At 41.0% G+C, this 21,685-nt stretch overlaps 1 protein-coding gene across 3 annotated transcripts; it reads left to right on the top strand.

Annotated features, from left to right (window-relative positions):
• The first annotated feature begins 1,134 nt into the window (after positions 1–1,134).
• usp3 (ubiquitin specific peptidase 3) lies at positions 1,135–19,579 on the top strand. Of its 3 annotated transcripts, XM_047034006.1 has the most exons (16): positions 1,439–1,510; positions 1,804–1,897; positions 2,235–2,295; positions 4,424–4,561; positions 6,711–6,794; positions 7,064–7,145; positions 7,416–7,498; positions 7,802–7,915; positions 8,184–8,297; positions 8,387–8,536; positions 8,974–9,080; positions 10,519–10,599; positions 10,692–10,810; positions 10,885–10,998; positions 18,869–18,936; positions 19,093–19,579. In XM_047034006.1, exons 3-16 carry the CDS (start codon positions 2,276–2,278, stop codon positions 19,349–19,351), a joined length of 1,533 nt encoding a protein of 510 aa, XP_046889962.1. In that variant the 5' UTR covers positions 1,439–1,510; positions 1,804–1,897; positions 2,235–2,275; the 3' UTR covers positions 19,352–19,579. The 3 variants fall into 3 exon arrangements, with proteins under 3 accessions (XP_046889960.1, XP_046889961.1, XP_046889962.1); XM_047034004.1 differs by lacking the exon at positions 1,804–1,897 and having other exon boundaries at positions 1,135–1,510; XM_047034005.1 differs by lacking the exon at positions 1,804–1,897 and having other exon boundaries at positions 1,207–1,510; positions 2,242–2,295.
• Positions 19,580–21,685: the final 2,106 nt, after the last annotated feature.

Here is a 21,685-nt window from a genome sequence, read left to right as displayed (position 1 = left end):
AGGACACTTAACCTCAAGCACTGACTATTTTGAGGACACTTAACCTCAAGCACTAACTATTTTGAGGACACTTAACCTCAAGCACTAACTATTTTGAGGACACTTAACCTCAAGCACTAACTATTTTGAGGACACTTAACCTCAAGCACTAACTATTTTGAATCATAAAAACGGTTGATTTCCCACTACTGTTGGTTTGACTAGGTACGATGAAACATAGTAATCGTCTAAATTTGGTTCTGAGTTCCGAATAGCAGTACTTTGAATTAACAGGTGTCACCTTTTTTTTATGTTGAGGCGCGCCTGACGATTACGTCTGCCTCCTCTTACCGGTGTATGGGTCTCTCTCCCGATCTGTCGGTCGGGCCGGAACCCTCTGGACTCCCTCTTTTCAGCGTCGGGGTCACCATTTGAAGGACTGAAAATCTTTGTGTCTAATCCAATATGTAATGATGGTAATCAATGACACAAATGTGTGTTCTAGAAAGAGTGGTCTGGAGTCGCAGAGGTCCGATAATAGCAGCTTTAATGCAGCAGTTGGAAATCAACAAGTACAGAGCTCTGGGGTTGTCTACGTTTCCCTACCCGCAACAGAGTTTGGGCTGGTTCACGAAGTCCAACTGGCTATCTGTCCCTGCCCCAGCATATATTATACAGTGCAATTGAAACAGAAATATCAAAAAAGGGTTGAACTTGTTCTCTCGTGTATCAGGGAGTTTGTTCTTCCCCACGCATCCCTTCTGCTCGGGTGCTGTCTCAGCCTGGATTCAAGGTTGCTTCTGAAATGGAGAGATAACAACACAAAATACAGCCTGTTTCCCACACCCTGTGTGAGACACAATGTTTTAAGCCTGAGCACACTTCTAAGTTCATAAGATATACATTTAATAAGCACAAAACATAACTTTAATACATGTATCCTGTTTAAAGTCTTACGAGCATTGTTCCCGTTGCTATATAGTGCACAGTGCCCGTGATGCATTTGGTGATTAAGTTGCCACAAATATTAATAACTGGAATTATAGATAGTGCCATGCCCATGATACAGCTAATGATTATAGCACTAGAATTGTACTGTAATGTATTATAAATTCTTTATTACCGAAAAAGAGGACAACCGAATGCATTTCCGCCGGGAGTTGCCCCGGAACCAATACGCACATACTGCTATTTTCTTTTCTTTTTTTACCTCCGTAAAAGCTAGCTTTAGCTTTTACTAGTTAGCTGGGTTGTACAAAATGTGGTTGTTGCAGGAGCAATAGCTAAATTGCTTTGCAATGTTTTGTTGTGAAGAAGTATTGCACTTAACCTACAGGTTTAGATTACATTATTACTAGCTCGCAAAACACGAGACGCGAGTAAGAAAAAAAAACACTTTACAAACTAGCTAGCTACATAGCTAGCTATTTGTCCAATTTAATGGAGTGCCCCCATTTGAACTCCAATGTGTGCATTGCCATCGATTCTTCAAGGTTTCCGAATGGTTTGCCGTCTTCCTGGTGCTGCAACGGTAAGTGTCTTGCGCATCTAGTCACATTCATTAAATTCCACCTAACTTAAAACATCTTGAAAAAATCTCGTTCACTTAAACCAGCAGTTAGCTAACTCATTCTATATGCGACTACGATTTATAAACAAGCTAGCTAGACACAGTTGCTTGGTCCGTAGCTGTTTATCCAGTTAGATATTACTAGCTTTATTATCTGCCATCACATCACTGAAGATTGTATCAGTTAGAGCTAGTGACTTCAGGTATAGGAATTTGACGTTTGAATGTGTTGATACTCATTTACCCTGTTGCAGCGGATTTGTCACGTTGCCGGTGTTGCACCGAAAGCTGAGACCCATCAGAAATTGACCGCATGATTATTCGCGGTAGTAGCATGTTTATCAGAAAGTAAATAAAATATATCACGGTACTTTTTCTCTGTAATGTTTTTAAACATGTATTTCTTTGTGACTGCATGCACGAGTTCTATTTGTAATAATCTAAATAAAACTTACACTAGACATTTAAAACTTTAAATAATCATATTCTACTGTAAAGAAAAAAACTAAATACGTAATGGACCAGCACATTCGGTAAATTGTCAGAATATATGACCCCAATGTTACTGCTTAATAAATGAGTTAAACTTCAAACTATTGTACCTTCACGCACGGGCAGACGATCTGCATCTGCGGTCAGTTTCTGATGGGCACCTGCTTGATCTCATGTGTCTCTTCTTGTCCAGTCTGCAGGTCAAACAAAAGCCCATGGGTTTGTCTTATCTGTATGAATGTGCATTGTGGAAGGCAAGTGTTGTGTAACAAATTACTTGGTTCTCAGATCTGAGTGCACAATTTGAATACAACGTTATAGCATATATTATTGATGACCTATAGAGGGTTTTCACGGACGTCACATTCTGGGCAGTAACCCGGATGCGGGGCCATCTTGGAGGCACTCGATGTAAACAACTCAACGGAGTACAACGAAAATAACGTAAATTCTACACTCTTTGGTACAACTGTAGCCATGTCTAAACGACCGAAAAGGTCACCAAAACGTGTCCAAGATCCAAAGGCATACAGGGAAGGCCTTGGACCGCAAGAAAACCGTCGATATGTTGAGAAAATTGGATTTATTGGCGGTGCAGATCCCCACCAGTTAGCTCCATCTACTTGAATCCGTGACGACCCGGTGATTCTGCCTTCAGTTGGATATCTCGATATTGTCAACTAACGCTACCTGGTTTTCTCGCCGAACCCATACACATGCAGTAGTTTGATATGAATTATATTATGTCAACGTCAGCTTTACAGTAAAATAAGCGCACAGTAAAAACAGTAAAAGCAGTAGGCCTAATTGTTTTTACTATTTACTATAAAAAAATATTATCAGTACAATAGAAAATTAGTTTTGAGCCGCTGAAATAAACATTTCACAATACCTGACAAGAAATGTGCCGAACAAATCCGTATGTTGTCCAGATTTTTCCCTCGTAGATCTTGGTTGAGCTTTGCCAACCACAAGCGCCTCCTTTCCTCTGACAATCTCTGGCATTCCTTTCCCTGGTTTTTAATAACTTTTGGATGTCGATAATATACCAAATGTTTTTCACGATCTGTCCTATTTGTACAACCTGAAACACAGCAATAATTCACAATTTTCCTTGACGACGTTCGGGATATACTTCAGTGCCAGTGCTTTGTTGTGATGCGGAGTGCCTCCAAGATGGCGACTTCCGGTCTGATGACGCGTCGGTGAAAACCCTCTTTAGGAAGCATATCCACCTTGTTTGTTTTATTTTCTCTGGTGCTGTCCCCACTTAGTCGACTAGTCGATTTTCTGGTCGATATGCTCTTGGTTGACTAAGATTTTTTTAGTCGAGCTGCCATATGGCAGTGTGAGATCTTATTCCCGCTTGTGTCATCATTGCTGAATTAACGAAATGTTCAACAGAAATTGTAGATTATATTATTTAAGATAAATAAACAAAACAAAACAAAAATATATATATATAAAAAAGATGTTACTGTTTTCCCTTTCGTTAATCTGCGCTTTGTTTTGGTATTTTGCACATGGCACGAGCACAATTGGCTGCAGAACTACAAACTCTGCCATAGCCTACTTTGTCGGTGTTATTAGTAAAAATGGCAAATAAATCTTTGGTATGGCAGCATTTCATTAGAGTACATTTACATTTAACTTAGCCCACTTAGTACTGTTAGTTTATGTACCCTATGTACCCTTAGTATAGATAGTCCACATTAAAATGTTAGGTTCCTATATGTTTATTGTATGCACCTTCCTGCCAAAGTAAATTCCTTGTCTGTGCAAACTTTCATGGCGAATAAATCCCATTGTGATTCTGATTTGCAAAGTACCAGGTGACTTGAAAAACGTTGAATGCAAACTCTGCCAACATCGGTTTATTTTTCATAGTTTGACGTCGAATATGATGTAGCCCGTTGGTTCCCAACCCTGGTCCTCGGGACCCCCTGTCCTGCACGATTTAGATGTTTCCCTGCTCCAACACACCTGATTCAAATGAATGGGTCGTTTCCAGCTCTGCAGAAGCCTGTTAACGACCATTCATTTGAATCAGGTGTGTTGGAGCAGAGAAACATCTAAAACATGCAGGACAGGGGGTCCCGAGGACCGGGGTTGGGAACTTCGCTCATGCTAACGCGCTGGGTTGAAAAATGAATATTTTTTGTTATCGTTTTTTTTAAGCGTTTCAAAATTAGATTAGTCGATTTTCAGACGTTTTAGTCAAGTCTTGGTCGACCAAAGAAAATCTTAGTCGGGGACAGCCCTAATTTTCTCCATATAAATCTCTAACCACAAAATATAAAAATGTATCTTACCAGTGTATCTTGAATATGTATAGGGCTATTTATTATTGTGTGTAACAAATTATGATATGTTTCTGCATAGATATGTGAATGGACATGCAAAAAAACACTTTGAAGAAAGTGTGGTCCATGGAAATCATCAGAAGAAATGTGAGAAGGAAGAGAAGGAAAAGGCATCACACTCTGTCTGCATGGACTGTTGTAATTACAGCACATTTTGGTTTGTGCCCATCTTTAATAATCCACTCTTATAAAACGTCTCAGTGTTCACCCCAGTGCAGCAATATTTTCTGGGACACTGTTTACTTCTTAGTATGCACTAGGGGTGGAATGGTTCGGTTCATACCGCGGTTCAGACATCACGGTTCGGTAGGCTACGAGTTTGTTACAATGGAGGGAAAAGCAAAACAAACCAGGTTCCTCTACGACTGAATACGGGCGCATTGAAGATGACATGTAAATTTCGATTACGTCAGTGATTTTTTGGGGTCCTATTTGTGTGTATCTAAAGGTTGGTTAAGTACTGTAGGGAGGAGAAGTTGGACATTTTTTTTTTTTTTTTTTTTGTCTCGTTCCATTGATTGGCACACCTGGGTGATGGCGTTGGATATTTTTTGTCATTTAACACACGCTATTATCCAGATGCGTTCACATATGTGTTAGCATGTTAGATGTATTTCCACTCACATACCCCAACTACTGAACAACGCCGACACACAGTGCTTGTTTTATCCACCACTCTCTCACATCTACTACTGTAACTGACTAGGAAACCGAAGTTTTCCCAAACATGCAATCTCAAAGAGGCCGGCGGGTCTTCTATCTCTTGTGGGTCGCCACCACTCGCCAAAATCGACCTTTGTGCTGCTAACCTATATATATATAAACGCTAGATGTCTTACGGCGGAGTCTAGAACGCACATGGCGGCCATCTTGCAACAGTGAACTTGCTCACCCATAACCCTGGGTTGGTGCTACATGTACTTTTTAAATAACCATAACTTGCTAAATTTTCAACCAATTTTAAATGTTATCAATGTTATTATCAATATCAGAGATGTAGCTATGCCACTGCATGGCCGCCATGTGCGGACGTTCGACTCCGTTGGCCGGCAACGGGGACGAGACATCTAGCCTTTACATATATCTATGCTGCTAACTATCACTCACGGGGGCGCCAATCAGCGCTTCAGAGCTAAAGCGGGGCAACAGATTAGGCTAGGGCGTAACCATAGTTTAGACCAGTGGTTCTCAATCCTGGTCCTCGGGACCCCCTGCCCTGCATGTTTTAGATATTTCCCTGCTCCAACACACCTGATTTAAATAGATGGGCTTAATAACGACGCATTCATTTGAATCAGGTGTGTTTGGGAAGGGAAACATCTAAAACATGCAGGGCAGGGGGTCCCGAGGACCAGGATTGAGAACCACTGGTTTAGACATTGGGGGGATCCAAATGAATACCCTTCCCCATAATTTTTTTTGTTAAGTGCATTTCCTACAATTCTATATTTATACATGAAAATTTGCACATTTAGAACATAATTTGGAGGACTACATTGACCATTTGAATTCACATCTAAAGGAATAGTGTAATTTCTCTGAGACAGTGACTGCCTGCATTGTGACCCCCTCATTTTATCAGAAAAACAGCGACTCATACTTTTATGAGGCTACTCACTTTATTTGCTTAAACGACACATTTAACTCGGTATCAAGTTACTTACTGTATGAAAAAAAACGTGAATGCTCGGCTGCTGGTCCAGTTTTCTCCACTTGTTAGGTAACCTCAAATCCTTCATTATTCTACCTCCTCTCCAACAAGTTAACTAACATTACATTCTTTGCACTCAACTGACTGACAAAAAAGTGGTAGGCAACCATGACAACGCAGAACGGCACAAGGTGGATTCAAACGAAATCACACAAGTCTACAATTAGGAGGGGGGGATTCACACACAAATCTTTTTCTTAACAAATGGTAATAAATTGAAAATAAATAAGACATAACAAGAGACCGATCCATTGAAAGGGTTCATAAAAGGAGACCACTTATTGTACATATTTTCTGCTCTATATTGGGGGGAACAGATTGTCATTTTCTCAATATTGGGGGGGACACGACCCCCCCCAAAGAATGCGGGGTTACGCCCTTGAGATTAGGTGTCCCTAAAGAACACGCATATCTAACAGTAGTTCCGCATTACATTAATTAATTTGCACGCAAGTTTTATTTATTTTATACCTTGTATTCTCCGTGTAATTTCATGTACCGAACCGTGATGCCCATACCGTTTGGGTTCAATACAAATACATGTAACGTTCCACCCCTAGTATGCACCCATTTATTTGTTGTTTTCTGTCCACAGTTACAGATGCGATGACTTTGTTGTAAATGACACAGTGTTAGGACAGGTTCAGAAGTTGAGGGAGCATCTTCAGATTTTGGAAAAGTGAGTGTTTTGCAACATGCTAATTGATTTATTATTGTTTACCTGTAGGACATTTTTATTTATGGGACTCTGGCCATTCTTGTCACTCCTTCAGACATATAAAAATGGTTCCTATTATAGCCCAAATCTGTTTTGAGTGACGCTGCTGTCGTTTTGTGTGGATTATCCTAGGTATTGGAATGCCAACTTTTCGACTAGGCTACACGGCATGTTTAACATAGACTGGCTCATTTCATACTGCTTGGATTGAATCAGATTCTCTCTTACAGTTCACCATTGACTGTTGATAAGCAAAGAAAAAGGAAACTATTAGAAACCTCATCACCAAACAGAAAACTGTTAAAGGACAATGTAAGGATACTATGACATGCTTTTTTCATTTCAATTTTTACTAGGAGCAAAGTTTTGTCTCTCTACAACTGTGTCCTATTGCAGTGTCAGCCCCTGTCTAACACATCCGAACATGTCAGTCTTAAAATGAAATATAACACTACATGATTGTCAGTGAGTCACAACTGATGAACAGAACACTTCTGGGTTTTTATTCATGATGTAATGTAAGTAATTTGTTGAACTAGCCTTCATGAAGCTTTTGAGCCAAGCCTTTCACGTCTTTGCCAGGGTGGGACCTCGGCTCTCGCTGCCACCGGCCTGCGAAACCTGGGAAACACGTGTTTCATGAATGCCATCCTGCAGTCCCTGAGGTAATGCTTCAATCCCAACCTGGCCTCTGGGTGGGTGGCCTGTTGTGTGCACTGCCAGTCTGCATGTCCAAGTCCTAGAATCAGACTGGGCCTCAGGGGCAATCATCCTTCAGTCAATCTGGTGTGCAGCAAGGGGATTAGGCTGACTGGCCTGCTTACTGTAGACAGCAGACAAACCAAAATTCCTTTCTCTCTTCTACCTCATATATTAGCTTTGATGCCACATACAACTCTACTGGTGTTACAGTATCAGTTATGTGCATGTTACACGTATCATTGTTAAAACTACTTTTATTTTTCCAGCAACATTAAGCAGTTCAGCTGCTATTTCAAGGAGTTGCCAGTAGTGGCACTGCGCAGTGGTAAAACGTCAGGAAGGAGAATGTACCACACCCGCAGCCAAGGGGACACCAGTGTGTAAGGTCCTTTTCAAGCGAGAGGGTACTGTGGGAGGGGGGAGGTCCATAAATACTCAGTACAATAAAATAATGACTTGTAGAATGTGTAGATTATAGGTGTTTAAGAAAGTTTGTTCTATATAATGATGACACTGGTCTAGCAACACTTAAAAACAGCAGCAGACTTGATTCAAGAATTAGTTACTCAGTGATGAGATTGATCTGAATAATAAGCTGTGCTGGTGAAAGTGTTGTTTCTAGTGCTCAGGTCTCTTTGTATGGAGCAGGTCCCTTGTGGAGGAGTTTAGAAAAATCCTGTGCTCCCTATGGCAGGGGAGCCAGAGCGCCTTCAGTCCAGATTCCTTTTTCTATGTGGTGTGGAAAATAATGCCAAGTTTCAGGTATTTCACATACTGTTAGTAATATGATAATGTAATGGTTTCTTCCTTTTTATAAAGTCATTATATGCCTGTGTTTTATCTGTGTCTAGGGGCTACCAGCAGCAGGATGCTCATGAGTTCATGCGTTACTTGCTGGACCATCTCCACCGTGAGCTCCAGAGCAGCTGCAACGGGCCTGTTCACCTAGCGCCGCCTCAGGAGGGCCTCAAACTCCCAACTACAGGAGCCAAATGCTGCATGTATAATATCTTCACTTCAATTCCTCTGTGTATGTGTCCAGTGTGCATTGAACACTTAAATCACATGTTACTGCGCTGTAGTAAAGTTCCTTTCACTGATCAATCTTTGGTGTGGAGATTCTGTTTCAACTGCTGCTGATTAAGCTTATTGTGATTTCAGTACAGTAAGAGACTTGACTTTAACTGATTGTTCAGTTCATTCAGGGCTCCTATGTTGGGGTGTTCTGTGAGTTGTCTGGGGTGACATGGCAGTGTGATCATGCTGGAAATGCTACCATAAAATGTGATATTTGGCCACAAGCTGTAAGTTTGACCTAAATAACAGTAGATGGATTTGAATGAAATAGTATAATGTAGTCTATAAAATTGAACACGGCCTGATAATCAAGTGCTATTGTTAAGTTTATTCATGCTGATTCTCTGTCTTTCCTATCCAGAAATGGGACCTCCACAGTTGTCACATCCATATTTGGTGGAGTGCTTCAGAATGAAGTTTACTGCCTGATCTGTGGAACAGAGTCTAGGAAGTTTGACCCATTCCTTGGTAAGAATAATTCTCTTCTTTCCATGATTACTACTGTAGCTAACACTAGTACCCAGGGCCAGATTAAGACAATGGGCTTTAGGGGCTGCAGCCCCGGGCCTCCCCACCAGGGGGGCCTCAGGTTGCCCGATGTCGAGTGAGTCAACGGCACCGCGCATAACATTAGAAAAATTCAGAGTGAAAACAAAAATAATGTGCGAAAATGTCCGGTCAAGGAAAGCAGAGAGTGTGGCCAAAATCCGCGATGGGACTAAACTCGAATAGCTTCGGCAACTTTTTATAGTACAAAATCGTTGTCAATCAAAAGGAGATGCAGTCTTTCGACACACCCTACAATCATCAAGCAGAAGCCCAGCGTCCAGGCCAGCCCACTCCACCATTCACTCCCAGAGACGCTGAGCGTCCAAAGAAGAATAAAATGGAAGGGAAAAAGATGCCAGGAGGAACTGAAAAAGCCAGGTAAAAAAAGAAAGATCTATCACTTCATAAATCTAGGTTCCTGCAAGGGTGGGAACAATATGTTTTCTCAAAAGCCCTTAATCTATCAAGTAAACATTTGGGTTGTAATTTCCGGAAAATATAGCTAAGAATATGACTCTAACGTAATGTTCATATTAGGCTAGACTACATAAAACAAACAAAAAACATTTTGCACTGAAATTAATGTAAACATTTCCGCTCGCCCGCAATGCGCACTTGCATTAATGTGAAGTTCCAATTTTACCTCACATCAAAACCTTGACTAGGTAGGCTATTAGGTTCGGGTTAAGCACCTAATGTAAATCAGTTTTTTGATATTTTAGGGGAAGCTGAGCTTCCATTGCAGTCTTAAAGAAATCGCCACTGCACACAACAGTTTTTCTGCTTTTGAGTTCCATTTTCACTTTCTCTCAGCCTACTACCTTGAACGGACCACCTAGCTACGTAAATACATTCCCGAATTCAACGGCGGCGTCATTATTTCGATCAGCGTAACCGGCGTAGTGCAAGCGTAGGGTTTGGGTTCGGTGGGGAAAAAAATTCCGTTCGGCCGAAACCGAATCCCGTCCAAAAGCCCAATATTCGACCGAATCCTGGATTCCGTGCATCCCTACTCAATAGAGCATGACATACTGCACCAACTTCTTTCTTTTCTTACAACTTGTTGTCAACTTTGAAGAGCTCATTGATGAGTTTGCATTGAGAAAGAGCAGAAAACTGACCTTTTAATATCACTGATGTGATGATGGTGAGTCACATGTTTAAACTGATATAGAGTGGCTCTGTGGACTTTAAAGCACTGATGTGTCAGTGCACCTGGCGTGGGTTGGTGTGCGTGTCATGATGTGCGTTGGGGCGATATAGGGGCCTCATCCTGGTAATTAGCCCCAGGCCTCAAAATGTCTTAATCCGGCCCTGTTAGTAACCAGGTGCTTTAACCTCCCCTCTGGTCCACTAGATTTGTCTTTAGACATTCCCAGCCAGTTCAGACAGAAGAGGACTAAGGACCAAGAGCCTGGGCCTACCTGCACCTTACGTGGTAAACGCCAGTGCTCCATAGTGGCCATGTGTATATATCTTCCTACTATATCTCATTCTGATTGCTTTAGTTTTGTTTCTGTTTAAATGTAGACTGCCTACACAGTTTCACAGACCTGGAAGAACTTGACGAGACAGAACTGTACATGTGCCTTAAGTGTAAAAAAAGACAAAAATCTACAAAAAAGTTCTGGGTCCAGAAGCTGCCAAAGGTATGAATCATGTTTATTTGGACAGAACAGTAATTGAAGTCTTAAGAGAGTAAAACAAAACATTTCTTTGGCAGGTTTTGTGTTTGCACCTTAAAAGATTCCATTGGACGGCGTATCTAAGGAATAAAGTGGACACCTATGTGGAATTCCCGCTTCGAGACCTGGACATGAAGGGATTTTTGCTTGAGGTGAGCAAAATAGTATTGGTCTTGAAGGGATCTCAGGGTTTGAAATTAACTTTTTTACCTGGTGGCACTGGTGCTCCCAACTTTAAAAAAAAGTTAAAAGCACCAGCAAAATGTTTTGGAGCACCCAGTTTAACTCAGTTTATACCAAGTGTAACTCTCTTAAGAGTTTAACCACTGTTCTGTCCATATAAAAATGATTCATACCTTTGGCAGCTACAGTTCTGTCTCGTCAAGTTATTCCTGGGGGGTATTCCGGGTAGCGGGTTTAACAAACTTTGAGATTAACCCTGAACTCTTGAGTTGAGTTACTTTAAAATGGGAAACTCCGAAAATTCTGTTCCAGAAACGCTGATATGAATTTAACTCAACTCGGAGTACGTCAACTCAGAGTTAAGCGCGGGCATGAGAACTATTAAAAGCCAACATCAATGGAGCTCCAATACTAGGATCCACCATGGCACCCGGCGACAAAAAACGTTGTCCTACTTCACCAAACTTCAAATACAAGTTTTATTTCGTGTTTATGGTCGAGCACATATTCCGGAAAAAAACAACACGGCTGTGGCAGCGTAAACAAGTGGTGTGGGACACAATTGCTGCCGAGTCAATGCATTTGAAGGCAATAGCCAGTCCATACATTGAACATTTAACCCTACTGTCCGTTAATATTAGAAATGTTCAATGTTTTATTAAATATAAAAATCATACTTCGAACATTGCATATTTTGCTTAGGCTATACGCTTATTGTAGCCTCGACGTCACCATGGTTTTAATCATATTCGACATGATACAAAGTCTAAATATCAATTGGTGCCTATTTCAACTTGTAGTAGCAGTTTCCCCCAACAGAATGCTTTTCATCAAAGGATGATGATGATGATTAAAGGTCACATGATATGCTGTTTTTGGATGCTTTTATATAGGCCTTAGTGGTTCCCTATTACTGTATCTGAAGTATTTTTCCCGAAATTCAGCCTTGGTGCATAATTACAGCCACTACGAGCAGTGCCTCAATGAGCTTTCCTCAAAACGCGCTGTTTCTGTGTCTGTAGCTTTAAATGCTAATGAGGAGGAGAGGGGTGGCAAAATGCGCTAATGTTTACAACGGTTGTATCGCAATGGCTCGTTGCTGTACGATGCCTCGAATTTAGCCATTCTCATCTGATCACCCTGGTTTGCAGAGGTGCACACTCATAGTCATTTCAATGAGGAGAATCAATGACCTGGTGACCTGGTGCAGCCAGAACAACCTAGAGCTCAATGCTCTCAAGACAGTGGAGATGGTTGTGGACTTCAGGAAACACACACTCACCCCCATCACCCTGTGTGACTCCCCAGTCAACACTGTGGAGTCCTTCTGCTTCCTGGGCACCATCCTCTCCCAGGACCTCAAGTGTGAACTGAACATCAGCTCTCTCACCAAAAAAGCACAACAGAGGATGTACTTCCTGCGGCAGCTGAAGAAATTCAACCTGCCAAAGACAATGATGGTGCACTTCTACACAGCCATCATTGAGTCCATCCTCACCTCCTCCATCACCACCTGGTACGCTGCTGCCACTGCCAAGGACAAGAGCAGGCTGCAGCGTATCATCCGCACTGCAGAGAAGGTGATTGGCTGCAATCTGCCTTCCCTCGAGGACCTGCACACCTCGAGGACCCTGAGACGGGCGAAGAAGATTGTGGCTGACTCCTCCCACCCTGGACATTCCCTGTTTCAGTCACTCCCCTCTGGCAGAAGGCTGCGGTCCATCAGGACCAAAACCTCACGCCATACAAACAGTTTCTTCCCTTCCGCTGTTGGCCTCTTCAACAAGGCCAAAGCTCACACTGACTGAATGTCTTTAAAACTTTTTACATTTTGCACTACACTCATTCCTGTAATATTTGTATTTTATATTGTAAATTGGCAACTTATATTTTACTTATTGTATATTTTATTTTAATTGTATTCCACTTAGTATTGCTAGTTTATGTATCCTTAGTATAGTTAGACCACATATTTAAATTTAAGATTCCTTTATGTTTACTGTATGCACCTTCCTGCCAAAGCAAATTCCGTGTCTGTGCAAACTTTCATGGCGAATAAATCCCATTCTGATTCTGAGAAAGGCGGATATCGCGAGCCATAACACCAACAGCAGAACGGTTATCAAAATAACAAGGAAGTGTACAACACTCGCGTTACAGCGTTTGTATTCACACACACACTTGTTTGTGAATACAAACCACGCCAAATATCTTTACATTAGCAACAGTAACTCAGCTGTTAGCTGCAGAGCTAATGTTACAGCCACATTCTAAGGGTAGCAAGCTAGGTAACCTATACAGTAAAGCAACAAAATTATAGTGTTAGTTTAGTAATGATCCAGAATTTAATTTCAGCAAGGCCAGCTTTGTGTTAAGATATGTAATTGGATGAAGGAACTAAAAAAATACTTTTGTTTTGATTTGTACATCCAAACACTGAGCATCTGTTATGCTTCGTTCGTTTGCTAGCCATGATGTCTCTCCAGGAAAAAACAATATCGCACTTGCCTTCGCACGATTTGTAGCTCACTTTTTCATGGGCGGGCCAGATTATCTGGGCGGGCAAAGCAGAGAGAAGGGCGGTAGCCTGGCTCCTTGTGACGTCGCAAGGAGCAGATTTTCAAACAGAGCATTTGAGCCTTCATTTTCTCAAAGGCAATGAAAAATATGCTTGACCATCCAAAATTGGCTATTAGCAATACAGTAGCTAGCTAGCGTGACTTGATTCAACCTGGATTTTCTGTGTGGGTATTATAATTAAGAGACACAATTGAAGTTCATGATTTTATATCAGGCTGGATGTTGATGCCATTAAGCTCTTAAAAAAGAACTCCAACACAGAAAAGAGAACAACGGAACATAAATATATAGGCTATAGCTTTGCCTGTTGTTCCGCGTCTTCCATCGGTCTCCGCCACCCTCCAACTCTGTATCGAGTTGGTAACAGTAACTGCCAATTTTGGCAGAGGAGAAGACACAAGTTTTTACAAGTTTCATAAGCACTTGCTCCATACTCTTCCTCCAACGAGCAACTCTTAGCTTTTGTTCTGAGGTAAAATTCAGTCAGAGAATGTCTAGATTCGGTCATTCTGAAATCGTCTACTTTTCCCTGTGAAGTCAAGCTGTTTCACCTTTGGCCAAGTTCAGACAAAATCTGCAAAATTCCGCAATCAGAATTTCTGCTATCTGAATTTCAAGAATCTGAATTCACGCAATCTGAATTTCAAGAATCTGAATTCCTGCAATCTGAATTTTAGAAATGTGTATTTCTGGATCAAAATAATTCAGTTTTGTTAAACTCGGCATACAAATAATTCAGATATTATATATTCAACAGTAAAATATTTCAGTTTTATGAAATTCGACATACAAATAATTCACATTCACATTCAAATTCAGATACTTTTGTCAGCTTTCTAGCTCCATACTGGGGGACCAAAGGCAGGCTATGGGAACACATATTAATGTTAAATAACCTCTTAAAGTGAAGTTTTCATGTCATGTGACCTTTAAGATGACGAAGAGACTAGGGCTGTCCCTACGCGGTCGACCAGTTGATTTCTGGTCGATATGCTCTTGGTCGACTAAGATTCTTTTAGTCGAGCTGCCGTATGGCAGCGTGAGATCTGATTTCCGCTTGTGTCATCATTGCTGAATTAACAAAATGTTCTACACAACACTGTTTTCAACAGATTGACTACATATCATTTAAAATTATAACGTTAATTGTTCTACTTCTGTTGTCGAAGCAAACTGGATTGATTTAGGTGGGTAGAACGTTACGCTACAGCTTAGCAACCAAACTACAACTCGGCTTCAGTTAGCTAGCTGTTGTAGCTCTAGACATCTTGCAAAAAAATGACCTGACAAAGATCTGGACAAACATGCATCGTGAATTGTAGATTTATATAACACGGGTTATTTATTTGAATGAAACAGTCAGGAACATGAAACAACGTTAGCCCCATTGCCAATAAACTAGACTTAATTAGCGTTATCACACATTCTATCTATGCTCTTACGGTAGCAAGCTAAACTAGTTTACATGCCTACTAGTACAGTAGGTGTTTTCGCTATCCAACTATTCTTGCATTCCTTGCAAATCAGCGTTAATAAAAAGCAGATGAGCTAGAGTCAATCTAACATTGACTAGACGGGCATGGCTGATGTTTGTCTATACCGTAGAATAGAAGATCCCTGTGCAGTTCGACCCTCGGCAAGTTTGCGCGAACCATTTCACCAAGGACGGTTTTAAAACCTGGGACAAAGCTGTTGCTGAAAAAAAGTGCATTCCGACCATACCAAAACTAAAAGGAGAGAACACATTAGTCCTGTCCTAGCTACTTTACACTGGCTCCCGGTTACCTTCAGAATTGACTTTAAGGTCCTATTCCTCACATACAAAGCTCTACACGTACAAGGACCTAGCTACATTGCTAACTCTCTTATAAACTACACACCAGCTAGAACACTGCGATCATCAAATGCAGGCCTATAAGAGGTCGCCGGAAGCAGCCATAAGAAGATTGGTGATGCTGCCTTTGCCAATTATGCCCCAAAACTATGGAACAAATTACCCATCAGAGAAGCAAATACGCTAGACATTTTTAAAAGACAGCTTAAAACCTACCTTTTTACCAAAGCATTTAACACATTTTTATCTCAGAAGGGCCTTACAACTGGTAGTAAGTTGTTTTTAAAGATTTGCTTTGTATTCCCGCAAAGATTGCGGCTTGTGTTTGACTTGCACTATTATGTGTTACATTTGATCAATTTAGTTGAGTTATTGTATTTTGTTATTCTGTAGCTTTTATAATTATTATTATAATTTTACTTTATTTTAGTTTTTAATTTTTTAATTGAGAAACCACAAAGACTGTGCAAGAGTGCATGTGTTTTGTTATATGGTTGGAAACTGCAAGTGAAGCTCGGATCTAAGACGGATTCGAGAGACCGCAGGTAGAGTGCGGCTTGTCTGGGTTGTTATATGTGTGGAAACTGCACGAGGCAGCTCGGATCCAAGACTGATTCGAGAGACTGCGGCTAGTCTGTTTTGTTATATGTTTCAGATCTATTACTTTTATCACTTGTATTATTGTTTTTGTTGATTTTATGTTAAGCACCTTGAGCTGCAATTCCTGTATGAAATGTGCTATATAAATAAAGTCTTACTTACTTACTTACGTTCATCACAACCGCAAGCTGTAGTATGATTTTGTCGGTAACAGTTATTAGCAATGCTAACGTATCCTGTATCTAGCACCTGCCTTTCTCCAGTTTTTTAGCAATAGGCCAGATTACTATTAGTTTTCTGGCTATTTTTTGGGAAGCTTCCCTTCTAATGCCGACTACAGCTAGTCTAGCTAGAGTCATTTGCTAAATAAAGTATGTTGATGTGTTTAGCATTGTACCTATGTTAGATACAGGAGACGTTAGCATTGCTATTAACTGTTAACTACAAAATCATACTGTAGCCTACTTACAGCTTGCAGTTGCGATGAGTGTACGGTCGGAGCAGCACATCTTTTCAGGTTCAGCCTCTTAGCAAATCCTGCTTGAAATCGTTCAAGGTTAACAAGACTGTCTTGGGTAAAATGTTCAGAGCAATTGTATAATTGCGTGTTGAACTTCGCTGGGATCTTCTCATAGACAAACAGTAGCCATGCCTGTCAAATGTTTGGGTCCTTGGGAAGACTATAAGTGTTCCCTGTACAGCCTAGAACACAGCATTTACGTCCGTGGTCCATTTTCAATATCCTTGTTATTGCTTAGAAGTAGCCTACAGAGCAGCGCGCAGCTAAACTAGCATCGGAGATCTATGCTACCTCGGACTGGGCAGAAACACCAGTGAGTGGGCTGGTCTGGATGTAAACTTTGGGGCGTGACAAAGATACAGACCAGAGCCAAAAAGGGCGGTCCCCGTCCTACGTCACTTCTGTGGCTTTGTTGAAAAGCTAGCGTTTTACAGCAAAAAAAAAAATATCATTTTGACATTTGCATAGGAAAGAGGTGTCAATGGACTTTGATATTCACTGTATGTTCATTTTACCCACCGAACTGTCGTTATTCAACTGAGACAAGGTAAAATCGGTTTTGCAATCAATCGCCCCTTTAAAAAGACCAAAAAGGTCAAGGAGGACAGCCTTTAAGAGAGAAAGCGATTACCCATTGATCTGTCGCATCAGAATTTTTATTTGGGTCACGAAAGTTTTGAAATTTGAGTGAGAATGTCGCCCGGTACAGACCGCATAGTCGAGCGGCAACCATGTCTTCACGTCATGTCTCAAAGTTCATATTTTTACAGTCAATGCTACATCTAAAAAGTCGAGCAGGGCAGCTTTCAAGAAATATGGGAATTCTGCTTTTAGCCAGCTGGTCCGATAATTTTTCTGATTTGTTTAAACTGGGTCACAATCTGAGTAAGACTATGTCCCCGTTACACTGTTTTGATGTCAGCCTCAGTCAGACTCGCTCACTGGCAGTGTGCACAATGTTGTATTTCACTCCATTCTACACCAGAAACGTCAGGGAGGAATGCCTAATGTAGATACGAGCCTGATGAAGATTGCCAGCATCTCGGATTTCTTTAACCAAGTCTGTTTCTTTCGTCATTTGCCTGAGAAAGCGACCTCCGTTAGCCAGGCTTGTTTTGCCCGATCACTTGGTCAGGCTATTTAAGGGTATCGGGCTCAAGTGACTTTTGTGCATAGACAAGTGAAACGTAAATGTATTTGTCCAAAGGCCAATAGCCTCAAAAAGTTCATATCAATTTCTGCAATCCAGTGGCCAGAGATATATGATGACCTGATCGACACTCCAAGTGTAATAGACCGGGGAGAAGTTTGTCTTTTGCAACCGACATGCAGTTGAGCCTGCTTGACAGTTGTGTGACGTAGGGTGATAATTGGTCTATATGTAAGCGAATTAGATGTTGTTCGAGATCGCTCGGCTGAACCAGGAAAGGATATCCCATGTCTGGCAACGCTAGCTGGCTCAGAAAGTGGGAGGGGATAGGTAGAACGCAGAGTTTGGCATGGAAAAGTGCTAGGGAGCAGGTTAGTTTCACGGAGTAAGTTGCCATGGAAATTTACCAAAAGGTTTCGTTATCTCTCTTCCTGGAACGGAAACCGTGGAGTAAGCCTCTTTATAGGGTTAAACAACTCGAAGTTTTCACTAAACCCGCTACCTGGAATACTCCCCTGTTCTGTGAAACTGTGTAGGCAGTCTACATTTGAACAGAAATAAACAAACACAATCAGAGCGAGATCTATACACATGTCCACTATGGAGCACTGGAGCTTACGACTATGGAGCACTGGAGCTTACCACTCAGTCTTCTTCGGTCTGAACTGTCTGAATATTAAGGAGCAGCACAACAAAAACATTTATGTTATAGATTTATTTTGCGCGCTAGTTAGCTCCTTGTCACATGACAACGGGGCGCAATGACAAGTAGTGACTGACGGCTAATATTAACCAAGCTTAAATCTGTAGTATAGTTTAGAACGTAAAGATGAAGTTTAATTGGTTATGTAATGTTGGATTGAACCGGTCACTGTATCAGCTCACAGCAGGCTCATGTGTAGTAGGTTAATTAGCGAGTGTTTTGTAAAGAAATTTAAACATGTCGCACCATTGCGATTATTTGCACTCGCACAAATGCTCTGAAATATATTTTGAGGTCGCACAAACACTATTTTAGGAGCATATGCGACCAAAAATTTTGCAATTTCAAGCCCTGGATCTTGGATCTTGACACAATAAGGTAGGTGTATCAAATATTGTCCTTTCACTGAAGTGTGTACTATTATAATGTTCTTACTTTTTTTTTGTGTACAGCCGGAGAATTATCTGCCAGAGAGCTGCCTATATGACCTTGCTGCTGTGGTGGTGCATCATGGGTCAGGGTGAGTGAATTTTCAATTTCCGTTTCCATCATGCTTATCTTTGCAACATGGCTGATAATCTCCCCAAATAACCACTAGGTGGCAGTGGTGCATCACTCACATAAAATGTACATGATTATAGATGAATATGACAAAAAATGTCTACTGTAATTACAGGGTGGGATCAGGGCATTACACTGCGTATGGCAGCCACGATGGCCACTGGTACCACTTTAATGATAGCACTGTGACTTTAACTGAAGAGGAAACTGTGGTGAAGGCAAAAGCCTACATCCTCTTCTATGTGGAGCGGCCAGACAAGGCTGCCTCTGATGCAACTGCATCGGAAACTGCTGTCTGCGTGAAGACTGCCTCGGAATTGGCCGCCTCGGACTCTGTTGCCATGGGCACTGCTGACTTAGAAACAGACTCTTAGGCTGTGTCAAACATGGCTGACTTGAAGGTTGACACCAAGCTTTAAAACCTGTTGCATGTTGGAGCGTTTAGGCTTCACGGCCCCAGATCAGTTGTCGCCCCTCACTCTTTCTTCACCTCAATGGCTTGGCTATGGATTTACTTGTCTTATTTGCTTTACGTTACATTCCTCTATTGAGACAGACTGCTCCTGTTAGATTCTAAACATGATGGTAAAATCTTTGGCTCTGGTCATTCTCGGTGTCAAAAAGACAGGTCTAAAATACACTTTGAGAATGTCAGGATCAAATTTTACAGTCAAGTCTATCTTATATGGGCCTTTCCTACACAATCTTGTAGTTCTGCTAGTCCAACAAGTACATTTGAGAATAGGCATTAGAAAGTAGCAATATGCTATGATTAAAACATAATGATTTTAATGAATAACTGTAGCAATGTTAGTTAAGTGTAATTTGTTGTGGTATCAGTTTGGTTGCCTTTTAATTATTTTGTTAGCAATAGGTAGGCCCACAGTACACAATAGTCTTTATTCGTTGGAGGAAGAATTTAAGTAGCTCCCCAAAAATAACTAAATGTACAATTTAAATCAGGGATCCCTCTTTCCAACACATGTATTCAACTGTGCTATTTTTGTAATGTTTTAGAAGGTACAAGATGTCCACTGTTAAGAGTGCTGAAGTAATAATCTTTAGGGGCCAGCGCCTAATACAAGGCCACTGCAAGTGCAAGTCTTATGTAGTTAAGGAACAATTCCTCCTCAAAATAAAGAGATGCAGATGGAATAGTGGAGTGTGTGACTTTCTTTAAACTAAGGTTGAGATGCAATAAGTCCTCAGTTCCCTCAGTGGGATTCACTTTCAGAAGATTTTTTTTACAAGTGAAGTAGAAAATATTCAACAAGAACTAAGATTGTTAGAACTAGTGAACAGTGCCCATGATCCAGTCGGTGATATATGATATATGTCAGTGAAACACTCAAATACAGATTCCTTGAACTAAAGATAGTGCAAAGTGCTTGTGATAAAATTGGTGGCACGCACACGCACACAGATTCCTGGATTTATAGATGGGACACAGTGCCCGCAATGATTTTGGCGACACAGATTTCTGGAATTATCGACAGTGCCTGTGATGCAGCTGGTGATGACAGTTCTTTTCAGCACCTATATTTCTCAGATCACAATTGAAATAGCTGTTTCCTATGTTATACGTTTCTTATGTTATGTTGATCTAAAAGTACTATATTGGTTTTGTTAAATTGTCTTAGCACCACAAACATCTAAACATTTAGTTCAAAACAGAAGTCAACATATGCACAATGGTTTAGCCAGCTGTCATAATTGTAGGCCAAATTCACCATAGGGGAGAGTGGGGTAAGTTGTGCCAGCGGGGAAGTTGTGCCACCCCCTGTTTCTAGGGAACCATAGAAGAAATTGGTCATGGGACCACACATTTTTGAAGAGTCAGTCATTTTACTCATCCTGTAAAGAAGAGAGCCTCATTGCATGAGCGGTAAACAAAAGTTCAAAAACGTTTTTTTGCCTTTCAAAGTAAAATGTCTATGATCAAGGTTTTTTGATTGTTGTGTCTGAACAGTTATAAACAAGTTTGAAAACATTTCACACATGTTTTAGTGCTTTGGTAAGCTACACAATGAGTCTATATAGCTAGCATGATTTTAGCTCAAAACTGCTGGATGATGCATTTTTTCCAAAAACGTGGGAGTGGGGTAAATTGTGCCAGATCTGTGAAGAGAATTGCAGTCAATTTGGTCTTCATTTGAATTTCATTTTGTTCTGAACATGTGTTCATGTTAATGACCTTTAAATAGAATTGTTTTTTTTTCTTCACTTGAACTCAACTTTGTTTTATGTGCTCATGAAGCCCTAGGCCTTCTTTAAGAAAATGTACCTTTGAAGACATCCCAAGTCTCCCGGAAGTTCGGGGAGTCTCCCGCATTTCAATAGCGGCTCCCTGCAAATGCAAAACAATCTCCCAGAAATCAGGGATTTTGTATTTAGAGCGAGCGAGAGACTGTCCAGGTGCATATCGCACGTCCTTATTGGGGGAGGGGGGAGAAGCCACCTCCCTGAAATGAGTCTCTGCAGGTTGGGATGTCTGTGATGTGCTCAAGTGGCGCAATTGGCTTGTAGAAAGTCGGCCTTTGATGTTTTAAAATAACTTTAAATAAACCTTAAATTAGTGATTTTGTATAGAATTTGTCTAGCTTGTATATAACATCACAGTTTCTGAGATGAAAATATACAGTTATACTTCAATAATCAATGGCACAATGTACCCCAATGTATTCTCTCTAAAGGCACAACTTAATCCG

Source organism: Hypomesus transpacificus, chromosome 14 (assembly GCF_021917145.1).
Source record: "Hypomesus transpacificus isolate Combined female chromosome 14, fHypTra1, whole genome shotgun sequence".
Classification (NCBI taxonomy): domain Eukaryota; kingdom Metazoa; phylum Chordata; class Actinopteri; order Osmeriformes; family Osmeridae; genus Hypomesus; species Hypomesus transpacificus.
This window is presented reverse-complemented; position numbering and strand designations above follow the sequence as displayed.